Here is a 23,092-nt window from a genome sequence, read left to right on the forward strand (position 1 = left end):
GCCGGAAGTGGTGGCGGAAGCGGCGGGCGGGGGCGCCATGAGGGGTGGCGGGAGTGGTGCCGCGATCCGCGCCTTGGCCGGTCTGATCCACGTCCCCGTCCCGATCACGATCCCAGCACGGCTGCCCCCAGCTCCTCGCAGAGGTGAGAGGCGCCGCAGCGCCGTGCTCGGCCCGCTGGCAGCCCCCAAGCACGGGGGCAGCCCCCGCGCTCTGCGAGAAAGAATGCTTGGAATTGTTTTTCATTATTTGTCGTATTGAGTGCATCTTAATTCCAAATACAGACATTAATTCGGGTGCTGTGGCTGGTTTAGTTAGAACCAGTTCTTTAGAGCGCACGTAAGGTAGCACGTGACTTGATTTATGTGGTAGTGGCACAATGTAACTTCCCTGTTGTTTAAGCGGTATAAAGCTTTTCAGTAGATAAGGTTCAGAACAAAGTTTTGTTCAAGGCAGGCAGCGAGCAGTGTGTAAGGTTCGAATAAGCATGGATTTAGAAGTAAAAGGGCTGCTTAGAGAACAACGAATCTATTAGAACACAGTCTGTAATATTCAAACCCCACAAAGATAAGGTGCAGAGAAAGATATGTTTGAAATAGAAATAGAAGTAGTGAAACATCTTCTGGGAAGACGCTCACATAATGAGAGGATCTTTAATATCCATTTGTAAGATATTAGGTGCAGGCATCATATAGCTTTGTTGCCTAGTTACTTTCCTGATGAACCAATAGACCCATTCTGAAAGTTACACCTGCATAGATTTCTAAAAAATAAAAAAATCTGTAGCTTTATCTTCACATCCACATCCTTGCTGGAAAGGATAGTGATAGAAGAAAATGTAAAAAGAAAGTGATTGAGGAATTCTTTGCAAGTGAGAAATTTAGACTGGATATTAGGAAGAAATTCTTTAGTATGAGGGTGGTGAGGCCCTGGCACAGGTTGCCCAGAGAAAGTTGTGGATGCCCCATCCCTGGAAGTGTTCAAGGCCAGGTTGGATGGGGCTCTGAGCAACCTGATCTAGTGGAAGGTGTCTCTGCCCATGGCAGGGGGTTGGAATTGGATGGTCTTTAAGACCCCTTCCAACCCAAGCCATTCCATGATAAGATAAAAATCTGTTGGAATTAAGGCTCAGCAATTTAAATAAAATAGCAATGAATGCCTAATTGCATTAACTCACTGAATGTTTTAAAAATAAGAAAATTATTTAAGGGATGTTTCCCAAATATTATAAAACAGTTGGCTGTGGTGGGTTCATTTCTGTTGTCTCAGGATGCTTGTCCATTGCACAGTTACGTGGACACACTCATCATTGATATATGAGTCCTAGTTGGTATAGATTTCCTGTGGAAAAGGGACAGATGGTTTCTGGTGTGTGCTGTAACCCAGCCTTTTGTTGCAACATCCATGCAGCTTTTCTATGATGAAATAAGTTAAAATTAGTGTATTGCATGATAAACCAATCAAGTTAAGTTTTAGGCATGTTTTGTTACTTCCAGGTTTTGCTGCCACGTTCATTAGGAAGTCATATGATGTCAGAAGAGTTGATATCACTCCCCTGGAGCAGAGGAAGGTAACTTTTGATACCCATGCTTTAGTCCAGGATCTGGAAAACCATGGTAAGTGATATCTGATTAGTAATTCAAAGGAAAACTTTTAGTTTTAAATACTGTAACTTTGAGTGCTATCAGTTTCCCCAGAGTACCGGTACTCAGTGGTATAAAATATTTGGCAGCCTGTCTAGGAGGCTGGTGAAGGAGAGGCATCTCACCTGAGGATCTGATACATTACATTCACCTCATTACATTTGCCTCATTAGGCAGGTTTATCTAGTGTCTTCCAGCTGAGGAACATAATTCAGTTAACAAATGTAAAGTAAATAACAGTTAAAGACTGTTTTAGAGCAAAAAGGAAGCTTTAATAGAAGTTCCTGCTCTGTGCCTGCTAATAGTAATTTAAGGGTTTTTTTCTAACTAGAAATATTCTCAGCAGCATAGTGCTGTGATACATTCTTAATGCCCACACTTTCATGTTGTGAGTGTGACTGGCTGAAGTTAGGTGAAAGGTCCATCTAGCCCTGGGTTCTCTCTCCTGACAGCAGCTGTGAGTCAGTGCCTGCAGAGAAGTGTTGAAACAGGGTAAATATCTGTGACACATCCCCTTTTACTTTCTAAGCCTCCAGTTGCTGTCACCCTGGAATTTGGGCCAGGTGTGAGTTTTATTAACCTTTGCTGGAAATCTTCTCACAAGCTTATTCAGTCCCTGAGCCACTGTAAACTGATTAGTACCCAAAACATTCTTTCTCATGGAATTTCAGGCATCCACTCCTTTTGTTTATGCAGAATCTGGCTTCTGTGAGGTGAATTTGCTGCCCACTCAGCTCTTTTGTGGGAAGAGGACGTGAACATTTGATCTTCCGTGTCACTCATGATTATGCAGACTTCTGTCATATTCCCCCATCGCTCTTTTTCAAACAGAAGAATCCTAGCTTATTGCAGTTTTCCTTGAGCAATAGCTTTTCCATATTTTTGATCATTCTCAATGTTCTTAACATTAATAATTTTGACTTCTATCACATTTCATTTCACAGGGGAGGGAACAGAGCTGCTGGCATTACTTGACAGTTGAATGTCCCGTAGATTTGAACAGTGATGTAAAGTTGCATCTGTTTTATTCTCTGTTCCTTTTCTTAGTAATTCCTAAGAGTTTGGTTTGCTTTATTGGTCCTTACTAAGCCTTGAGCTGGTGTCTTCATCAGACTAGCAACCATCTTTTAAAATCCTAAGTGACAGTAGAAACTTAATACAATTGGAACTTCATACAACTGGAGGTTGGGATTTTTTTCCATTATTTGGGTCTAATAATAATATGCGTTAATAGTTAAAAGACTAATAATGGTCCACTAACAATGTTTATTTTTTTCATGCCTGTCAGACTTGACAGCCTGCAGTTCCCTACATCTCCCTAGAACTGCTTTTAAAAACTGGCATTGTTATTTCCCAGTCCATGGGTAACCAAGGTAGGCTAGGAAATATTACTTCCGCCCAGGACTATTTCAGCTATTTCTTCATCACGTTCCTATGGGACTTGTGGGGTGAGGTCTGTCTGGTGCTGGTTGTTACTCAGTTTAATTTGTTCCGTAACTTTACAAATATTTCAGTACCACAGTGGCAGAGCTCTATAGGTGAAGCCTATACACACCACAAAAGTGAGAAAGCATTTTATTTTTTCCCAAGCTTGCTGCAGACAGTTTTCAGGCTCCATTCTCTTGCTTATAGGAATTTTTCCACGTTTTCTAAACATCCATGCAACACGAACAGTTCCTGCTATAGAGGAAGAGTGAAATAAGGAATTGGCAAAAGCCTAAGTAACCCTGAAGATTCAGAGGAACTGAAGCAATACTATCACACCTCTTAGTGGAAGGAAGCTGTCATAAAGCATGCATAGCTTCTTTAGTCATGTAAACCAATGGTGCAGCTTGACAGTACCAGTATTTTAGAAGGGAGCAGTGGTATAGTTCTCTAAATAATTTGCCTTGAAAGTCTTTTTCAACAAAATGTTAATCGAACCCATTTTTTAAAATAGGCCAGTTGAAACACATCAGTGAGATTGCTGGAAATAAATCTGTGGCAGTTCATTATGAAGTAAAATTTTGCTGAATTATTTTCACAATGCATGAACAGTTAAACCTCGAACAGAAATTTGATCTTTCTGTCAGCTGCATCTATAGACTTTTAGTATATTAAAAGTTAACGTGCTTCAGATTTTTGCAGTCTGTGTTTTTTCTAGTTAAAAGTCACAGGGACCGGCTCCTGGCTGTCAGTTTTCAGGAACTGTGTGAATTCCCATGTGCCACTGTAGTTAGGTATGGCATTTGAGTGTCCCAGGTTGTCGTGTAGCTCTTGCTCTTCATCCAGATTTTTGATAGCACCTTAACTTGTCATACTTCTGTTGTCCTCTAGGCTTTGGGAAGGAGCAGGCGGAGACCATCGTGTCGGCACTAATAACCCTGTCAAACGTCAGCTTGGACACCGTCTATAAGGACATGGTCACGCAGGCTCAGCAGGTGAAAACCAATCTGTGGTGTGTAGCTGTAATGGCTCGTACTTGCATCTTTAAAGCACAAGTGAGCAGCTCTTGTTAGTACTATAAAGACCTCACTGTGCCAGGTTTTCCTAATTTTCACTTGGGATTTTAAATGATAGTTAAATGCCCTGACCTAGCTTCTGCTGAAGTCTGGCTGCTTCATTGAACACAATGTTGTTTTTACAATTCCTGGGAAAACTTCAGTTGCATTTACACCGAGGAGCCTCATCCCATCTTGAAGTATTCAGTCTCAACACTGACTGCACTATAAAAATCAATGTTTCTGCCTGACACAATTCCATGCAAATTATATCTGGGTTACTGACTTTCTTTGCATATAATAGGATTTCCAAAAAGAAAGGTTTCCATTTTGAAGAAAAAAAAAATAAAGAGAGAGAAGTTCTTGTCTTCTTCTGAGATTTAGAGGAAGAAAAAAATTTAAACAACTTTTATTAGAAATAAATGCCAGTAAGATAAAAATCTGTTGGAGGAAAGGCTCAGCAGTTTAAATAAAATAGCAGTGAATGCCTAATTGCATTAAGTAATTGAAGAAGAATGGCACATGATTTCAGCTTGCACAGCCTTCCCGAGTAATTATTAATGCCATCACTGTGCATCAGAGCTTTGTTATCCCACCCAGATGTCTACCCTACAAGAAAAACTAAGTTCTTTTTATTTTGTCAGTATGCTAAAGCAAAACTTCACCACCTCTACTGTCAGCAGGAAAGCCAGCCATGCTACTTAACTGACCTGCTGCCTCCAGGTATGTCCACAGACATGGACTTGAATACCTCAGTGAAGGAAACACCCCAGTGCTTTGCTGGAGTGCAGACCAAGGTGCTGACCTGGCCAGCACAAACAACCAGGTTTATACCAACAACTGAGTCATGCAGAGCCCACCCGCTGTCCCCAAGGGCACATGACACAGCACAGACTACATCCAGGTGGCTAAAACCTCTGCCTCCTAAATCAAGGTGGCTCTGTCCACCCCATCTGGTGGGACAGTCCTGGCCCTGTACTTTCACATAAACTATGCCTAGGTCAGGGAGGCAGAGCTGCCACAGGTCAAAACCAAACCACACTCCAATGGCTGTGGCCAGCCATGCTGCTGAAGTTTTCCCAGGAGTTGTAACAATTTCATTGTGTTCAATGAAGTAGTCAGACTTCAGTGGAAGTTTGGTCAGGGCATATTTTAATGAATTTAGTTCTATGTAAAATATGAGAAATACTGTTGGCTTGTAGTCTGAGTGAGAGCTTTTTATTTTGCTGGCTCTCAGCTTTAAAAGACGAATCCCACAATGATATGTCATTGTCATTATGACATTTCCATAAATAATAGGGTAACTTCCTTATGGTGACTGAAGGAATATTATTGCTTTCAAGATTCTAAAGTACTGCATTTCTTCCTTTATTTTCTGGAGGTTTTTTTCCTCTATAGTTTATAAATAGCAGTTGATTTCTGAACTTGTTAGGTCAAACCCCACAAAGACTTTTTTCAGTGCTTTTTTAGCAGTGTTTTTACCTGTGTCTGACTTCACTGCTGAGAGGATGGTGTGATACTTGTATCAGTAAGACCTGGACTTTTGATCAGTCTGTGGGCAAGCAGTGGAAGTGCTTCTTAGGAACTGCATTCAAACCAAAAATTAATATTTCTGAGGCTACTGAACAGTCACTGAAAATGGAAGAGACTGAAGGACTAACTTGTAGTTTCAGGTATATTTCATTTCATAACTACTTGGACTAATACTTAGGGCCTTTTTTCTTAAGTTCAAAGTTGGTGCATTAAAGCAACAGAAAGAGCACAAAATGCAAACCTCTTGAGTCTTCCAAACAAATTGCAACTATAAAATTCTGTTTCTATCACTTCCTTGTTGGAGAGACTCCCCACTTTTGTGCTTTGGAGTAACTAATTTCATAATTTCAGACCTAAAAATCTTTCCTTTACTTGCCAGAAAGTGTGCAACATAATCAATGGCATATTTTATTGTTCCAAAGGAAATAACTTTACAGCAGATAATGGCACATTTGGACTCCATTCGAAAAGATATGGTCATCCTGGAGAAAAGTGAATTTGCAAACTTGAGAGCAGAGAATGAGGTACTAATATATATTTTTCATTAAGCAGTTTAATTCCAATATACGTTGGGGCTTACATGTTGTACATTTTTGTGGAACAAAGTATGAATGTAAAAATAACCCTAGATACTTCCATCAGAGTTGAAAAGTTTATAGATTACACTTCTGAGATCACATAAAAATATATTTCACATAAGACTTGCTCAGGTTTTCTGTAAAGAAAAAAATGGACAGATCTTACAATCATCTTCTGTAATTTTATTTAAAGGTAATTCTGGTAGTTTGTGGCCATGAAACATATACTGCAGGGAGAGGAGTCAGCCGTTTCTTTGCAACAATTTAATTAAGCTGGTAATTGAGATACATTTTACTTTTACTTGATGGCATGTTGGTATTTTTCTGCTGTCTTTAGTCTCTGAATAACAAGATCATCATTTTTAGAAAATAATCTCTTTATTTTGAGCAAAATTGCCAGCAGATGATATGTGGCTGTACAATTGAACACCTTATTGAGGATATTTAATCAAGAAAAAATTGCCCCACTGGGAGAAAAATTAGGGAAGAATAATTGCATGCATGCAGTGGTAAGGCTTACACGACTGATTAATTTGGTTAGCAGCTTCCTGAATTTGTAAAATCTTTCTTTTTTTCTCTCCTCTGCACTTAGAAAATGAAAATTGAATTAGATCAAGTTAAACAGCAGCTAATGGTAAGTAAATAGCAAGTACCTACTTGCCCCTATTAGGGAAAGTAAATAGTTATTTTCATAATCTTTATTTTTTTAAAGAATGAAACTGGTAAAATCCGAGCTGACAGCAAGCTAGACATAAACCTGGAGAGGAGCAGGGTGACAGATATGGTAAGCTGGTCTGTGAAGATGCCCTTATCAGTTCTGTGTCATGTTTCTGTTACTACAGTTATAATTTACCTTTCATCCACAGTTTACAGATCAGGAGAGGAAACTGATGGAAGCAACTACGGAGTTTCATAAAAAAGTAAGTACTGAGTAAAGCTGATTTATAGTCAGCAGGATACAGTTACACATTGCATTTTATGTACAAACTTTTGTGGAAGTTAATAGATTTTTGGATGTGGTTAAAGAAGAGGCTGGACTGTATCACTCACGGCTGTTGCAGATGTTTTTTGCCTTAGAGATGAACACCAGTCAGCAGAGGGAGGCATGCAAGCCTTTTCCCTTGCTTCCCAAGTACCTTGTTGCTGGCTGTTACAAGTGGGATGTGTGCTGTCATGCTGCCCTTCCCAGTGTTAACTGATGAGCTGTACAAGAGGGATGGTCCAGGTGCCTGCAGCCAAGCATTTCAAGGGCTGGAAGTCCTCAAAAGCTGCTAGATGGCACCAAAGTCTAAGAGGCTGAAGAGGGACTTGTCCCATCTTCAGCATCTCCTTCCTTTTTGGGATATGGCTTGTGAATGCTTAAACCTTTGTTTTTCAAAAATGTAGGAATAATGTTCTGTGTGCTGTAGAATGTCTCCTTTAGGATGCACTGGCATATCAGACAAAAGTCTGTATCATGAGGGTGGTGGGGCACTGGCAGAGGTTGCCCAGAGAGGTTGTGGACTCCCCATCCCTGGAGGCTTTCAAGGCCAGGCTGGATGGGGCTCTGAGCAACCTGGTCCAGTGGAAAGTGTCCCTGCCCATGGCAGGGGAGTTGGAACTAGATGGTCTTTAAGGCCCCTTCCAACCCAAATCATTCTGTGATTCTGCGATCATCAGAGTTTTCTTGCTTTCTGTCACTTCAGTATTCTTCCTGGATTGTATTAAATGGTGTTCTGTGTCTTCTAAGGTCTCTTAGTAATGTTTTACTTCAGTGATAGGCTGGAAATTAATTTCTTGTTTCTAGTAGCATAGTATTTTAGTGCAGCTTTGCAAAGCTGAAAGGGTTAAACACCATTGTCATTATATGCTATCTTTTAATGTTTCAGGATTCAAGTACCAATAGCGTTATCTCAGAAATCAGTAATAAAATTGACACTGAAATAGCTTCCTTAAAAACACTCATGGAATCGAACAAACTTGATACGATACGTTATCTGGCAGGTACGTGATAGGCAAGGAGGTGAGTGCCGGCACTGTATCTTGGATGTAAAACATTTTATTCAGGAGTATATGCTGAAAGAAGTCAGTAGTAGGAGCAGACAGCTGGGATTGCAGGGGGAGATTTCCCCCCAGCTGGATAAAGTGTGACACAGAACACAGATGAGGTGGGAGCATGCCACACTAGGACTAGGATTGTGCCCAGAACTGGGATAAGGAGGAATATGGACATGATCTAAAAAAAAATAATAAAAAAAAAGCTTAAATACCTTATCCATCTGACAGTACCTCTGCTTGCTGCAGCAGCCACTGACATGGCAGAGTTGCTACAGAAGTTCTCCTGAGGTCATTTGGGTTACCCTGAAAGTTTGCTGTCATTCGGGACTGGTCTGAGAGTGACCAGTTCTGCTTCCCATTCAGTCTCCACAGACATACAGTTCAGTGTGACAGCACTTGTACTTTCCCCTGCCAAGCAGAACAAATCTCAGTCTAATTTGAGATTGTCTTCTCAATATATACATAAAACCAGTGAAGTTTTCATTGTGTTGGAGCTGGACAAAAAGAGAGTAATGCAATATATTTGGAAGCAAGAGTAAATTCAAAGGGAAATGTAATTAGCTTTATTCTAACACTGATTGAAACAGCAGCATAACAAATCCAAAAGACAGCTTGTCAGGGGTGCTGCCGGGATATCCTGGTGTTGTGTCAGATACCTGTATCGTCAGTTCATTGTCGTTTGGTTCAGTGGCAAATCATTATAACCACATCTAATGCAAGACCTGATACAGCATCTCCTGTAATACAGCTTCCAGTAGTAAAAGTTCCTGTAGCCTGTGGTGCACCGAGTATCCAGTGTAGCTGTTCGGATGTGTCCCTGAAAACATGCTTCCTTAGGCTGCTGAATTCAGCCCCCATCTCACCACCACAGTGCTGCTGTGCAGGGTATGACATCTAAGGCAAGCCACTGTCTTCTCAAATTGCTCTGTCACACCTGCAGCAATTCATGGAGTTTAAGAGGCTCTGCTCTAGTGTTGTTACCGTTTTCTTCCATCTGTTTGCAGCTAATTTCCTGTATGTATAAAGTGATACACTTCAGCATTCAGCTAATTATTTCCTTTCTTTGGGTTTGTTTTTTTTTTAACAGCTTCAGTGTTCACTTGCCTGGCAATAGCACTGGGATTTTACAGGTTCTGGAAGTAGATCTGAATGGAATGACTGCATCTAATACAGACAGAGAAAAGGCCACCCAGGCCAACAGTAGTTTGATGATCATGTTTGCACTATGGATAACCTTGGTACCTTTTTGATTTGATATTCTTACTGTATAAGAAAAATGTTTTCTGAATATGTAACACTAAAATCAAAATAATTGGGGGGAAGTAGCCAAATAGTAATTTTGTTGTCTCTTGTTCAGTAATGTATTAATTTCAAAGTATTTCTTATTCTATACCACTAAGTGTTTCCTGATATTTTTTATAATTAAATTTGGTTTTCCAACATTCTCACTCTCAGCTCCTCTTAAAATGGAAATATTAAACATTTTATAGGACCTTGAAATGCAAATACAATTCTCAAATTAGTGTTCCCAGTATGGGGATACTAATACCAGATTACAATACATCTACTCTGATCTAAGTATATTAATCTTAAACATAGGTTCTGGATTTTTGTCTTCAGTCCGTTCCTCACTTTTCTGATGGATTGAAGCCTGGCCCTTTGGGGGTTTTATCTGCATACAAAAAAACGCACTCCAAGGCCTTTATTAAAGAACCCCTTTGTCTTGAAAACTAGTTTACATAAAGTTAAAATCTTATGTACAACTAAAATGTCTCCATAGATTTATTTTCTTTAGTATCTCTTGCAATGTCCATAACCCCAGAAGTCAGCAGAATGGGGGAACTTCTCTGTCTTTGTCTTTCCAAGGGGAAATGCCACTACTCTGAGCAACCATGTACAGCCCTGGGGCAGATAAGTACTCTTAATTTCCCCCTTTCAGGTAGTGCAGAGTATTTCTAATGAACCCAGACATATTTTCTAGGCATAGTAACATGGAAATACTCAGCATCTCGGTGGTGCCAGTATGGTGGTGGTGGTGGTAGTGGTGGTGGTGATCCTCCTCCCATCTCCACACTCCTCGGGTTTGTTCTGTAATCCTGACACACTGACTTTCCTAACCCATCTACCTTCTGCAAGGACTTGAAAACTTTTGTTGCAGAGATGCAACATAGCAGGTGGATGCCTTCAAAACTGAAGCAGTCACATCTCAAGTACAAATGCATATGCTTGGTTTGATTCTTGTAGTAAAATAATAATTTTTAAAGAAGTCCTTCTGGATTAACTTCGAAATAAGAATGGGCCCTTTATGGGCTAAGGAGTATGTAGTAGTGAGTAGTGGCAATATTTTTTATTGAGGTTTTATTCTGTTTACAGTTGAACTTGCTGGTCTTCTGCTAATTCTTATATTCTGTGCATTAAATTATTTATTATCTTCATTCAAGAAAATAAAATTAATTTCTTATATTTGCCGTCTGACTATCTGAGTGTTCCTACATTAACATTTAGCACCAGTGGTGAGGTAGGAAAGAGCTCATGTATTGCAGCTTCTCACCATCATCATCTCACACACCCTGAAGTGAGCTCTTGAGACTGAATTTCTACTCTTTAGCTCTGATACAAGGCTTATGCTGTTAGTCAGTGTGCCTCTCCTTCAGTGTGCACAGAAAAACATTGATTTTTATTTTCCAGTACCTCTGAAATTCTCAGAGATTGTTTTCTTTGGTACTTAAGGAGAGGACATATCAGGACTTGAGCACTAAAAAAAATAATCTCAAAATGAGGCTTCCAAAGGGAAAATAACTTCACAATAGCACACAGATGAGAGAAAAACTTTTATAGGTGTAGTAATTAAATGTTTTCTAGATATGGAGGAGAGGTCAGGGTTGCCATTTCTAACCACAACGTGCCCCATAACCTAGTAAACTCTTCAGCCCTGAGCTGGAGGCCTGCTGCTGCAGTTCGTCTGGCACCTCACAAAGGAGTCACTTCCTGGCTTCTTTAGGAATGACTTGAAGATGAAAATCAAGGTGCCTGGTACCTGTCTGCAGCTGAGAAGTAATTCTCCCGGAGACTGTATTCTGCTTCCACACTGAAGGTCCTGTCTGAATATTCTAGGAGGTGATGTGCACTTTTTCCTTTCTAAGGTCACAGTACAAAACAGGCCAGGAGACAGAGGTACTTCTCTCCGAATTATGAGGGCCTATGACATTGCTGCTGTTAACTGTTGAAATGTCAATTTATAATTTGCAAAGCTGTTGCTAAACTACATTTTCTGCTGCTGCACCAGAGAACTAGAGAACTAAAACCATAGTTCAGTGAAAGGCAGAGAACCACAACGCATCTGTGCAGCTGGGCCATGCAAACTTTGCATTATCTGGAATATTGCCTTTCTACCTTTGCAGTCTCCTGCCCCTCCTTGGAGGGTTGTTCCTCAGCGTAGCCTCACAAACACTCCTCCTGGGCTGCAGGCTGGCTGCTTCTTTATTTTCTTTTTGTCTTTGCAAGACTTGGCAATTGTCTCAGCTTCCTGAAACAAAGGATATTTCAGCCATTAAACAGCAATCACTGAAAGGATTTAAAATCTATGGCTGTGAGTAACCACAGAACACTGTGTTCAAACTGAAGCTGGGGGCAGAGCATAGTCCCAGGCCATGGGATGGCATAACAGCAGTGTAAGTGGAAGGCCCCCTGGCTGTAGCAGTCACTCAGAGCAGTTCTTGAAAATAAACCTGCCTTGGTAGTTGTCTCCAGTCCCAGCCAGTAAATCCAAAGCTCAGCTAGACTTTTTTAGACTGTTGTGGATAAAAACAATTACAGCCACTCTTCCACCCTAGGAATGGGGCACTCTGTGCCATAGTTGTTCTACATTTTTAAACCTGCCAGGGAAGTATAATGAATCATGTCTTAAAGCAAGCTGTTATTAGCCTGGGGTCAGATGATGACAACAGAAGGACTAAAATTCTTGGGATGAAAATTCCTGTGCTCTTTCATGAACTCTAATAATCTGCTTAAAAAGCTATTTTCTATGACTTACTCCCTCTGGACTAGTGAATATTGAAATACAGTGGTTACACTGCACAGCTGCCCACAGGGGAATGAATATGGCTCCATCTCACAAGAGCAGATGTTGGGCTGCTTAGAACATTCCTCCAGGATGGGTATTCTTGACTCCTCTAGGCAGACGAAGGACTTAAATCTGAGTTGCCCATGTTGCCAGTGATGAGTTCTTGCCTGACTTTTATCCTGGATACAGCAGAGCCATACAAACAGTTACATAGACAAGGCAGTGCAATGGCCAGGGCAGTTAAGCGGAGCTCCAAGAACAGCCCTCCCACGTGCCTTTTCCACTGGCATCTTTTCCTAAGAACCAACAGTGTTACTGCACACCAGTCCCCACACCCATAGGGTAAGGAATTTAGGTGCTTCATCCAAGGCTGACAACTTGACTGAATGATAAAAACCTGACAAACAGGATTTTGTCAAATCAATTTTTGAGAGTTATATTGGGCAGCAAAAGGTCTGAAATGCCAGCTCACCTGTCCCCAAAAATTAGCATGTGAATTTCTGATCTATCCTCAAGCTTTCACTTTTTGAAAAGCTACAGTTTTTATGTCTTTGCCTGCTAAGCCAACCAGTAATTCATATCTGTGTGTATATTCTTTGCTGTGAGAGGACTGGATAATTGGGATGATAGCAGATGGCATACAAGAACACTCTCTGCAATCAGCCACTGCACACATCAATAAAGTCCTGTACTACAGTCCTCCATCAACTCACTTCCCAGTCTGGTGTAAAAGAGAGAATAGCAAACCTGTTTTGAAGGAGTTTTGAAGCAAAAGAAATATCCTAAAGTATAAGCTGCAATTGCTACAAAACCTGCCAGCCAGGGGGTGGGGGCTGACACAGCAGGTTGACACCTAATGTGAGCAGCCAAAAAGCTGACCTGGTTAGAAGGGGAAAATTACCAGGAAAAAAAAACACCAGCTGAAAAATGCTGACAAAGAAAATATCTGCCAGCTAGGGAATTGTGAGGCTGAGAACCAGAAGCATCCTTGAAAAGTACAGCTGGCCTCTTTGAAGTACAGCTGTGGTACCTAGAATTCAGAGCCATACCAAGATACCACCAATAAGTGCAAAAACAAGAGACTGTAGGAGCAATTGACTGAAAAGGTGGAAAATACTCTGGGAAATAAAAAATGGTCTGAAATAATAGAAAACTCATCATCTACTGGCTATACAAGCTATGCAGGTGAAAAGTAAAAAATTAGAAATGGAAACATCAGCATCTATTGGTGGCTTACAGTGGTGGTGTCCTCTTCCCTCTTATGCCTCTATGATATAAAAAGGCCTTAATATTCAATTCAAAATGGAGCCTCTCTGTCGGAGAACTTCCCGTGCCACATGTACTTTTCCTTTCCTAAACAGACTGAATTTTCTGCACAAACTTTCTATGAGATCCTGGACTCTCACTCAGGATGCCTGGCTGATTCCAGACTCTGTGACATAGATCATCTTTGAAGTGAGACTGTTATTTTCTTTGTCCCCCTTTGGGGACCCATGGTTATGATCTCTCAACTCACAGGCTAACCCTTTAGGTGATGACACCTCTCCTGAGGCAGCAGGCCAGTGTCAGGTACCAGGTACCAGCCAGAGGAACTGCCAGTCACTGTATATGCATGTGGAAGTACTCAGGGATCAGTACACTCCTTTTACTATTATGCAGAATATTATTGGTGCTTCTCTGCCAGGGTACAAAGAGAAACTGATATCCTTTCACAGCAGAGATACTGTTAGGACAGACAAAGGCTCCTGCTCACTTCCATGTCCTAAGCTAAAAGCTGCTAGCACATTTTTCTCTAGTATTTCCTAGCACCATGCCTGGGAATCTTAGAAGGAACCAACATGCAAAAGCTACAGGCAGTAGCTTCTGTCCCACGCACTGGGGGAGTGTGGCACTCACCATGGGGACAGCAGGGGGGATGCAGGTTTTCTCCAGGCTCTCCCTAAGGTGGCTTATCTCAGCACGGTAGTCATCCAGCTGGCTCTCCAGCTTCTCCCGCCTGACTCGCTCATACTCCAGCTGGGCCTCCAGCTCCCTCACAGCCCTGTCAAAAGCAAAGGAGACAAAGCAGAGCATGAACTACATCCAAACCCGCCCTGGCTGCTCCACGTGCTACTGTGCCTTTGCCAGGGAGCAGGTTAGTCACGAAGAAAGTGCAGTACTCTTCACACCAGCTGTGCTCCTGGCTCCAGACCCTTTGTAACAACTGTATAAACAGCAGCTTTTCCCTCTCCACTGCCAGCTGTGTTCAGCGCAATTTGACCACGAGATGGAGACGTCTGCCCACACACCCACAGGAGCCTGGGGCTCGTGCAGCCTGTGACCGGGTCCATCTCCAGCTGTGGGAGAGGAAGAAGTGCCCAAGGAGCAGCTAAGTTATTACGAAATAGAGAAAAAGCATAAGGCTGGGATTCTGGAAGGGTCATGCAAGCTGTTATTTGAGTATTCCTCATTCGTGCCTAAGCCAACCAGTAGGAAGGATGTAGCAGCACCAGATGTAAATGAAAAAGCTGCCCCTGATCCTTACTCAAGGGAAACTGATGCACTGGTTTACACACAATTGCACAAGATCTCACTGGTCACATCCACAACAGCTCCTAATTACTTGAGATTCCACAAACTCTTTAGCTGAGACATGATTCACATATATTCTAACAGCAGTTGACCTCAGCAACTGAGTCATCTGGAATTGAGCCGGCTCTTTTCTAAATCAGGATGAATTAGCACAACTACAAAGACGGAAGATCGGTAAAAGGAAAAGGGAGACATCTGTCCTGTGGATTCAAACAGCATGGCAAAAAAGCTGTCATCAAGAGCTGAGGCATTTCCTGGAGAGAAGAATTCCTGACTCATGGGCTCAAACCAGCCTTAAAGACACTGCAAGAGTGGCCTGTGCTCAGTGTTCAGGGGACAGCCAACTTCTTGCACACTTCAAATTAAAGAGGCACAGCTCCAAAACTCTGTAGCACACACATGGTGGCAATTTTTTCCATGCAAGGCAGCCTGGTTAAAGCACTGTGCAATGGTTCACACAAGGCCTCTTACAGCCAGAAAACATGGACTAGAGCAGAAATCTTCAAAATCTGTTACAGTGGCCTTCCCAAGTAGCAACTCCTGCTTTTAATCAAGCAAAATGGTGTTGTCATTAAATATTTTTAAGTAATAGGTTTTCTGGCCTATGTTACAAGCATCTTGGTGTTTACCCACAGATAGGTACCCTGAGAAGGGTAGGTAGGTATGCTGAGAAGCACTATTTCCATTTGAAAAGGATAGTTTGGGGCTAGGTATGCTTTCCAGCCTCCACAGGTGAGAAAGACTCTTCAGAGCCTCACAGTTTTTCTAGTTTAGCCATCCATGCCACAGAAAGCAATGACCCTTATAGAGCCTCATCAGAGCCCTCTAATAGGCACTGTTCTATCCAAAATGAACACTAATGTATGCCTTTAGTCAACAGTGACTTTTCCATCATTAAAAACAGATTTCTCCAACATAGGTATCAACACCTCAGCTAGTCACCCTCCTCCTTTGAAGCCAGGAGAGACACTCCTAGAAGTGATGAATCACACCTGAAATACGTGTCTAATTATGCCCTGAAAGTGCCTACAGAAGTCTAAAAAGGAGCTCAAGGTCACTAACTCAGATGCAGGTATCTGTTAGCTATAGCAGACATATCAAGTTAACAAAGATGGACTTTCAGCCTAGGCTGAGTCAAAGGGTGACCTGGAACCAAAAGAAATCCTGTCCTCAGTTTCTTGGCTCAGATATGGCTGTAAAACAAACTACTTAATGGCAATTTGTGACACCTATTACATGCTCCAGATCTACACTGACTGGTAAGTCTGCTGCCTTAGTGACGGTATACAAGCCCTCTGGACAAGTCTCCTCTCAGTAACCAAATAAAGACAGTGATTTGGGGTGGTCCAAACAGATTACGGAGGTGGTTATCTACAGAGACTGAGATCTATGGGTAGCCAAATCTTTGACAGATAAAGGTGGAGACAGGCCTGTCTTTGGATGCTGCATTATTCTTTAAGCTCTAAATCTTTGATACTCAGAAGGATTTTTCTTTGAAATGTAGACAGTCTGTCCATCAAATCACCTGACCAGTCTAACAGAACCCTTTGATTTAAAGGAGACACTGAGAATTAGACAGACATTATGAATAGTTCTTCATGGGCAAGGGCAGGTTTGCTTATAGTTTGGGTTTTTTTCTGTGGTCTGGATACAAGCTAATGCTTTCCTGAGCATAGAAATATATTACCCTTGACACAGAAATGTAGCAGGTCACTGAATAATCTCTGCTGTATATGCACTTCCATGCAAGCCATGCTAAGACTAATGCCTTTTTTCAGGTTTATTAAAGTGCATACACATCTTTGGCATCCTCAGTGGAAACAAAACAGCCAGGACTTATCAGACCTACTGCACATACACTGCAGGAAAACCTGAAGGCCAAATAGATGATCTTGCCCAAGAAGTGTAGACCTATCAAGCACTTCTGTTGAGCTGGTGGTAGAAGTTTAGAAATGGTCAGACGAATTGCTGCAGCCCATTTCTTTTTGATCTGGTTAAAGTTGGCAACTGGAAAAGACAGACTGGGCAAAGCAAATTTGAGTGTATGTCAGCCTTAAAAAAGGCTTTAAAATGGGCTCCACAAAGTTAAACATTAGGAGGGCAAAATGTCCTTACTTCTCAGCTTTCCTTTCTTCTCTTTTCATCTTCCTCTCCTCTTCAGTTATCCCTCCCAGCTGTCTGTAGTTGCTGTAGGCAATTTCTAGAAGTTGCTTTAGTTCTTGAATCTTGTGATAGGCCCTTACTGTAAAACAGAGTTCTCCAGGTAGGTAAAATGCATGGACAAGGCAGTCATGATGGAATCCAATAGTCTGGAAAACAGTCTCACAAACACAGAGCAGAAATCACACCGCTCAGCAAATACTGAGCTACAGCTGACACCCACACTGCAAAGAGATCTCAAAAACAAGTAGCAATCCAATATAGTTTCACCAACATGGATTAAAATGGTGTAACAATTATGTTCTGATTGCCCTCCGCTATGCTTTCTAATTTTCCACAATTTGTTTGAATGCTCAGTGGTACAGATATCCTGTCAACTATCACATCTTACAACAGAAAGGTCCCAGCAGTTAGCAGGAACTGTGCAACTATGACTATAATGTCTTTATATCAACCTTTTCAAACAAGGAATGATGGGAATACAGTGCTTACTCCGTGCATTCCTTTTCTCTGCTTCATCCAGGGTTAAATCTTCTTTGCTATCTGTACTCCCTTCCACACCATGTCTTTCAAAAAACTTTATGTTGTTTGCATCTAGTTCTTCATCACTAGAGTTACTGTCTCCAGTTCTTGGTATCAAAAGTTCCACAGCTGCCAGATGGGCACATCTGCACAGAGAACAGTTAAACCAACACTGAAACATGCCCATCATCCGGAAAAACACGTGTGACAGAAACTCTCTGAAACTGTCCATGTTCCCATTTATCAGAGGGGTTTCAGGATTAAAGGAAGCACTGGTACACACACTACGAGCAGCTATCTATCTGCTTTTTGTAATATTCTTATAGTGTGAGCTCTGCCTCAATGGAATCTTATGGCAATGACTCCTGCATCAGAGGTATCTTTTTCCTTTGCAGGATTTCTTAATTGAATCTCATCAGAAACTGCATTATTTTTATTAATGCAAAAATCAGCTGGCCTCCACTACTTCTCAATTACTTTGTACAGCAAACTGTGACCAGACTGGCTCACAACTCTCCTTTTTCAGATCAGCTGGTTTTCCTTTTTTTGTCTGACCTTGTTGAAAAGAAAATTAAAATAAAATAAGGAAAAAGTAAAACCTTTCGTAGCTACAATACAGCTTTGCTTAGCACTCAGAGCTGGAATTCATGGGCCTGATCTGTTCTTTCTCCATCACTGAAAATCAGGATTAATTCCAACAAAGCTGACATGATATTGATATACAAATAGTAAGTAAATAAATGTCAGAGCTACAGGATATGTACTGCTACCTCTTGGCTACATCCTTTGGAGTCTCTCCAGCATCATTTGTAATGTCACAGTCAGCTCCCATTTCAATCAACCACTGTAAGCAATGGATATGCCCCTGTTCAGCAGCTAAAGGAAGGAAGGTGCACACAAGTTAAGTTATATACAACTGTAGGGTTTCAAACCTAAAATGTCCTCCTCTTGTCATTCTTTGACATGCCAGAGGTTGGGTTCTCTAAGACACCACAGGGGAGATACTATTTCAAGAGAAGCCTATGTGTCAAGATGCTCAAATCACACGGGTACACACAGTTTTGGGGAAGCGTGGTTTGGTGACTCTTTCTAGTTCCAGAAATGTACTGGCAGCTCTTCCTGGACACAAGTTAAATTAAACTTACCCAGTTCCATGTGTTGAGCATGAGACACACAAATCACCGCTGCCTCACACTCTCTTGCAGTAAGGCCTGTGTGTCCTAGTTGGGCAGCAAAGTGCTGTCACCTCTCCCTGGCTTTAGGCTCCCATGTACCAGACACAGCTGGTTGCCCCAACCTGTGGTGTGCAAAGCTGTCTCATGGAGGAGAGAAGCAGGGCTTTGTGCTGGAGCTGTAGGTGCATCATTTCTTAGGGCAGACACTCAAGACAACACTACTCAGCAGCAGCCTCACACAAGCCCAGTCATATGATCTGGCATGGCCACTGCTCATACCAGGTGGTGCCAGGAACAATGTCTTACATATGGAAAGTGATATTTGGCAAGTCTAGTTGAAACTGTACACTATTTTTCTCAAGGAAGAGTAAATTCATTTCTTGATAGCACTCCCTTTTGGATATTTGTTATATTTGTTTTCTTACTGAGATAGGGAAATGAAATTACAATATCAGGATGTAAAGTCTAGGGATTAGAGTTGTAGGTTAGCACCATTTCAAGAAAAGAAAGTAGGAAAAAATGCAGAAAACATTTTAAAATCACTACATATCTTTTTTTAATGAGAACTTCAATTATGTTTTTTAAAATTCTATCGTTGTATCTAGTCAAAAACAAATGTGAGAAATAGGGATAAAAGCATATTACAAAAATGCCTCCCTGTTTCTTTCCTCTCCCATTTTTCTCTTTCAGACATTACTATGAAACCCCAAATACAAGAGGATTATTTTTTCTGTAATGCTAGCACTCCACTACATGTCAAGGTGTTAGATATCTGAAATTTACCTTCCTTTGCAGCACCCTACCTAATGACTTTGTTGTGATTTTTATAAAACATCCCCATTTTGTTGTGATTTTTACAAAACATCCCCCCAGTACTGCTATGTTCAGTAAATAAAGGCCCAGGCCACAATACAGACCATTCTTATACCTGATCAGACAGACGTTTCTAAAACCCACATTTTGCCTGATTTAAAAAAAAAAAAAAAAAGGCTAAACAAAGAATCCCACTATTTAGTTTTCCTTTTAGATGTTGATACCTCTCTATTAGAAACTCTTTTTTCTTGACTTCAGCTTGGTGATTTTGTCTTTAAAGTGACACCTACACACAAATACATCACTAAATATGTTTTTTGGGGTTGCACTTCTGAGACCTCACAAATGAGATGTTGTTTTTCATGAAGTTTATCTGATGAGCAGCCACTTGAAAAACAAAGTAAACACGTCAGCAACAAACGGTAACAAGCTGAAACACAGATCGTAATTACTGACCTTTGTGCATGAGAGTGTATCCCTTATCATCCCGCTCATTGATATTGATTACTCCACTTCTCACTAATCTTCTAAGCACTAACAAGTCCCCTTTGAAAGCAGTGTCATGAGCTGGGAAAGCTAAAACTGAAAATGAAATGCACATGTTTCCAAACAGATGCCAGTAATTCTACTAAACGTGTTGGTATTTGTCTCTCACAGCTGGCCTCTCTCATAGCAACTTATGTATGGATGCTTTGTAGTTAAGGAGGTTAGTGCACCTTAATTGGCAAAATGCAGCTGTGTAACTAGCAGTGTTCACCACAGACTTGACTAAACATGTCTTGGTTATGACTACAGGCACCTCACACAGTTAAGAAATTAATTTCATAGACCTGAAGTAACAAGTATAGCTTTGTTTTACGATTGAGATTGTACTACTGGTGGTAACTGGAGTAATTTGCCTGTTTTGAATTCCAAATATATAATCTCATACTCATACAGACAATTTGATTTTTCTAGTTATCTTTTGTAGACAGGGACTACAGACAATATACTTTTATGCATAATGAAAAAAGACTAGCAGATAAGGACAGTAAGTTCCCAGAAGTAGAGAGGTGAAGGTGCAGTTGTCATATCCATGTTCTGCTGAGGGTTCTCCTTAGAGACCTTGCCACATTTGCATCCTTTGGTTGGTCTGACTACCATAGTATTGCTAGTTAGCAAATAACCTTCATTTCAGTGGGACATTTTCAGGCTAAGTTGCTATTCAATGCAAGTAAGAGATTCTGTGCAGACAGATCTGCAAACTAATGAAAATTACACAGTTTTTCTGGATCTTTGCTGGAGTCTAAAAAGAACGTGGGCAACTTGGTATTCATAGTGCAACACAGCGTGATCACGGATAAACCTAAGACATTTATAAAATCATACTGCGTATCCCAGCCTTTAGCTACCTGTAAATGTAGTAAGCATTAAAAAGAAGTTCTTCCTTATACTGATAATTAAAATGTTACACATCTGCTCACACGAGTTTTCAGAATCAAGCATTTCTACGGAATTATTTATAATGCCTATTTTAACTGTATCTTGATCCATACTCACCTTCCTGTGCCTCTGGATGCTCCCTCTCTTTTTCCATACTATCAATATATTGCAGAATATTATCTTTAAAGAACTGTTCAGCCAAGTCCCTTGGAGTCTCTCCTTGGTCATTCCTGGCTTTCAGCGTGTGTGTGACACTGGCCATTTTCCCAACCAAGAACTTAAAGCAATGCAAGTGTCCTTCCACTGCTGCCAGGTGGGCTACAGCACAAGGTGAAACAAAGTGTATTAGAGCAGAGCCCCGGAGAAAGGGCCCATGGAGAAGCCCATGGAGAAAGCAGTGCTCTCACAACTGGTTAGATCTGGATCATCCACAAGCGCGTGAGCCATCCAGCACTGCACAACAAGTAAGAGCAGCCTTGGTTCAATTGGGCATGTTCAGCTCCTATCCAGGACAGAGATGAGCTCTATGCAAAGGAGGTAGAAGAAAGGTGTCAAGGATAGGATCTGCAAAGGAGATTCCCTGGCAGAGCTGACTGTAGGAAACAAAACAACACTCCCAACAGACCACTGGGCACTAGCTAAGAGAGTGCACTGCTGGGGTCTCATCCTCCCCATGAACACAAATCTCAGTCTTCAGCAGCTGTCTGACCTCGCTGTCCTGGGATACCCATAATGGAGCAACAGCAAGCGGTGTCCTTGATGAGGTGTTAAGGCCATTTCTGCTTTAGGCCCACCTCTACTGTGCCACCACAAACAAGTTGCATCACACCCTCAGTCACCCCAACTACAAAAGGAGGACACTGACATGCACTTTGTTGGGTAAAGTATTCAAAGGTACATTCCTCACCTGACCTTCAGGCTACGAAGAGGTTTAGTTATTTATTACTACTAGAGTGCTGGGCCTATAAGAAAGTAAGATGTACCAAACACAAGCTGATTATTTTGAAATGAGTAATTATTCTCTAGTCCCATTAATGGGAAGAACTTGCCAAATAATGCTTATTATGTGTTCTCCATGACAATGCTCTGTAAAAGCAGGCTAATGTTCTAGAGGCCAAAGGATTAGTTTGTCTCCAGGTAAGAATCCCACTATCTTCATAGTCAATAAACAATGTACCTAGGATCTAGAAAAACCATGTCACTTCATTTGGGGCACACACAATTCTCTATAGCAAACCATTCACAGCTTCCCAGAGCGTAATTGCTCTAAAAGGTGATGGATATTGGTTTTACAGCAAGATGACAATACTTTGATACAGATGATTGCTCAAAATCTGAGCTTTATTGAAATTAGAGCCATTTTTCCCATTGTCTGAATTTTATTCAGTGAGTGAGTTACTTAAGGAGAAGGGAAAAGAAGAGGTACCATGCTAAAGGTAAGTACTGATTAATAGTCAGCTACTGAAAAACTGACTCAACCCTTACGAATCCATTTTCAGATACCTCAAATCTCCAGGATAAAACTTCACCTCTTGGAATTAAACTTTTTTATCAGATGTTTGTCCTGTGCAGAAAGCAATCAAAAAAGTTCAACGTTTTCTGCAAAGATGGCAAGGGGAAAATAGATTAAAGAGTTGTGTTCTGTTCAAGTCTTTTTGCACAGTTTCAGTGGAATGCTGTGGAATACACATAAGGGAACTTTTCATAGGTGGCTTAACCTGTGTGTGTGTCTTAGTAGCCAGTACCCGACATGTAACTGTGCCATCCCATCCTCAGTCATGCTGAGCACCTGCAGTTGAGACTAAAGTCAAAGGGTACTGTGATGTTAACACAGTAACATCAAAACATGCAGCTTAGTGCCAAGAACTTTGAAAAACCTTGTCTCAGGCATCACAAATAGGCAGTGGTTAGTTGGTGTTGGTATCACAACTTCTCTGTGTTTTATCTTGCCTTTCATTAAGTCAGGCTAACGCTACTCACCCTTCTCAAAGCCACAAGTGAAAAAAGAGTGCGAAAAATATTTATAATAGGTTTGACTAGTGAGCAATAAAAGAAATATGGATGTGGCCCAAAAATTAATACAGAGAGAAAACAAAA

At 41.2% G+C, this 23,092-nt stretch overlaps 2 protein-coding genes across 9 annotated transcripts in view; one reads left to right on the forward strand and one right to left on the reverse strand.

The window, feature by feature from the left end:
• Window positions 1–10,732, forward strand: CCDC90B (coiled-coil domain containing 90B). 5 transcript variants are annotated; one of them, XM_064644983.1, is made up of 9 exons: window positions 1–143; window positions 1,495–1,614; window positions 3,958–4,121; window positions 6,077–6,178; window positions 6,825–6,866; window positions 6,945–7,016; window positions 7,099–7,152; window positions 8,101–8,215; window positions 9,357–10,732. In XM_064644983.1, exons 1-9 carry the CDS (start codon window positions 38–40, stop codon window positions 9,410–9,412), a joined length of 831 nt encoding a protein of 276 aa, XP_064501053.1. In that variant the 5' UTR covers window positions 1–37; the 3' UTR covers window positions 9,413–10,732. The 5 variants fall into 5 exon arrangements, with proteins under 5 accessions (XP_064501053.1, XP_064501055.1, XP_064501054.1 ...); XM_064644984.1 differs by having other exon boundaries at window positions 2–143; window positions 3,958–4,061; XM_064644985.1 differs by lacking the exon at window positions 6,945–7,016.
• ANKRD42 (ankyrin repeat domain 42) overlaps window positions 8,255–23,092 on the reverse strand; it is a 22,047-nt gene continuing 7,209 nt past the window's right edge. For 2 of the 4 annotated variants that reach the window (XM_064644974.1, XM_064644976.1), the window contains exons 7-13: window positions 21,113–21,313; window positions 20,030–20,155; window positions 18,356–18,461; window positions 17,556–17,731; window positions 17,019–17,145; window positions 14,229–14,373; window positions 11,088–11,795 (exon numbers count right to left, since the gene is read on the reverse strand). In XM_064644974.1, the coding sequence (XP_064501044.1) occupies window positions 11,700–11,795; window positions 14,229–14,373; window positions 17,019–17,145; window positions 17,556–17,731; window positions 18,356–18,461; window positions 20,030–20,155; window positions 21,113–21,313 (977 nt within the window). In that variant the 3' untranslated portion in view covers window positions 11,088–11,699. Of the gene's footprint in view, window positions 9,282–11,087; window positions 11,796–14,228; window positions 14,374–17,018; window positions 17,146–17,555; window positions 17,732–18,355; window positions 18,462–20,029; window positions 20,156–21,112; window positions 21,314–23,092 lie in introns of those variants that run through there. The other 2 variants (XM_064644975.1, XM_064644977.1) reach the window with 2 other exon arrangements.

Source organism: Pseudopipra pipra, chromosome 2 (assembly GCF_036250125.1).
Source record: "Pseudopipra pipra isolate bDixPip1 chromosome 2, bDixPip1.hap1, whole genome shotgun sequence".
In the NCBI taxonomy this organism is placed as follows: Eukaryota; Metazoa; Chordata; class Aves; order Passeriformes; family Pipridae; genus Pseudopipra; species Pseudopipra pipra.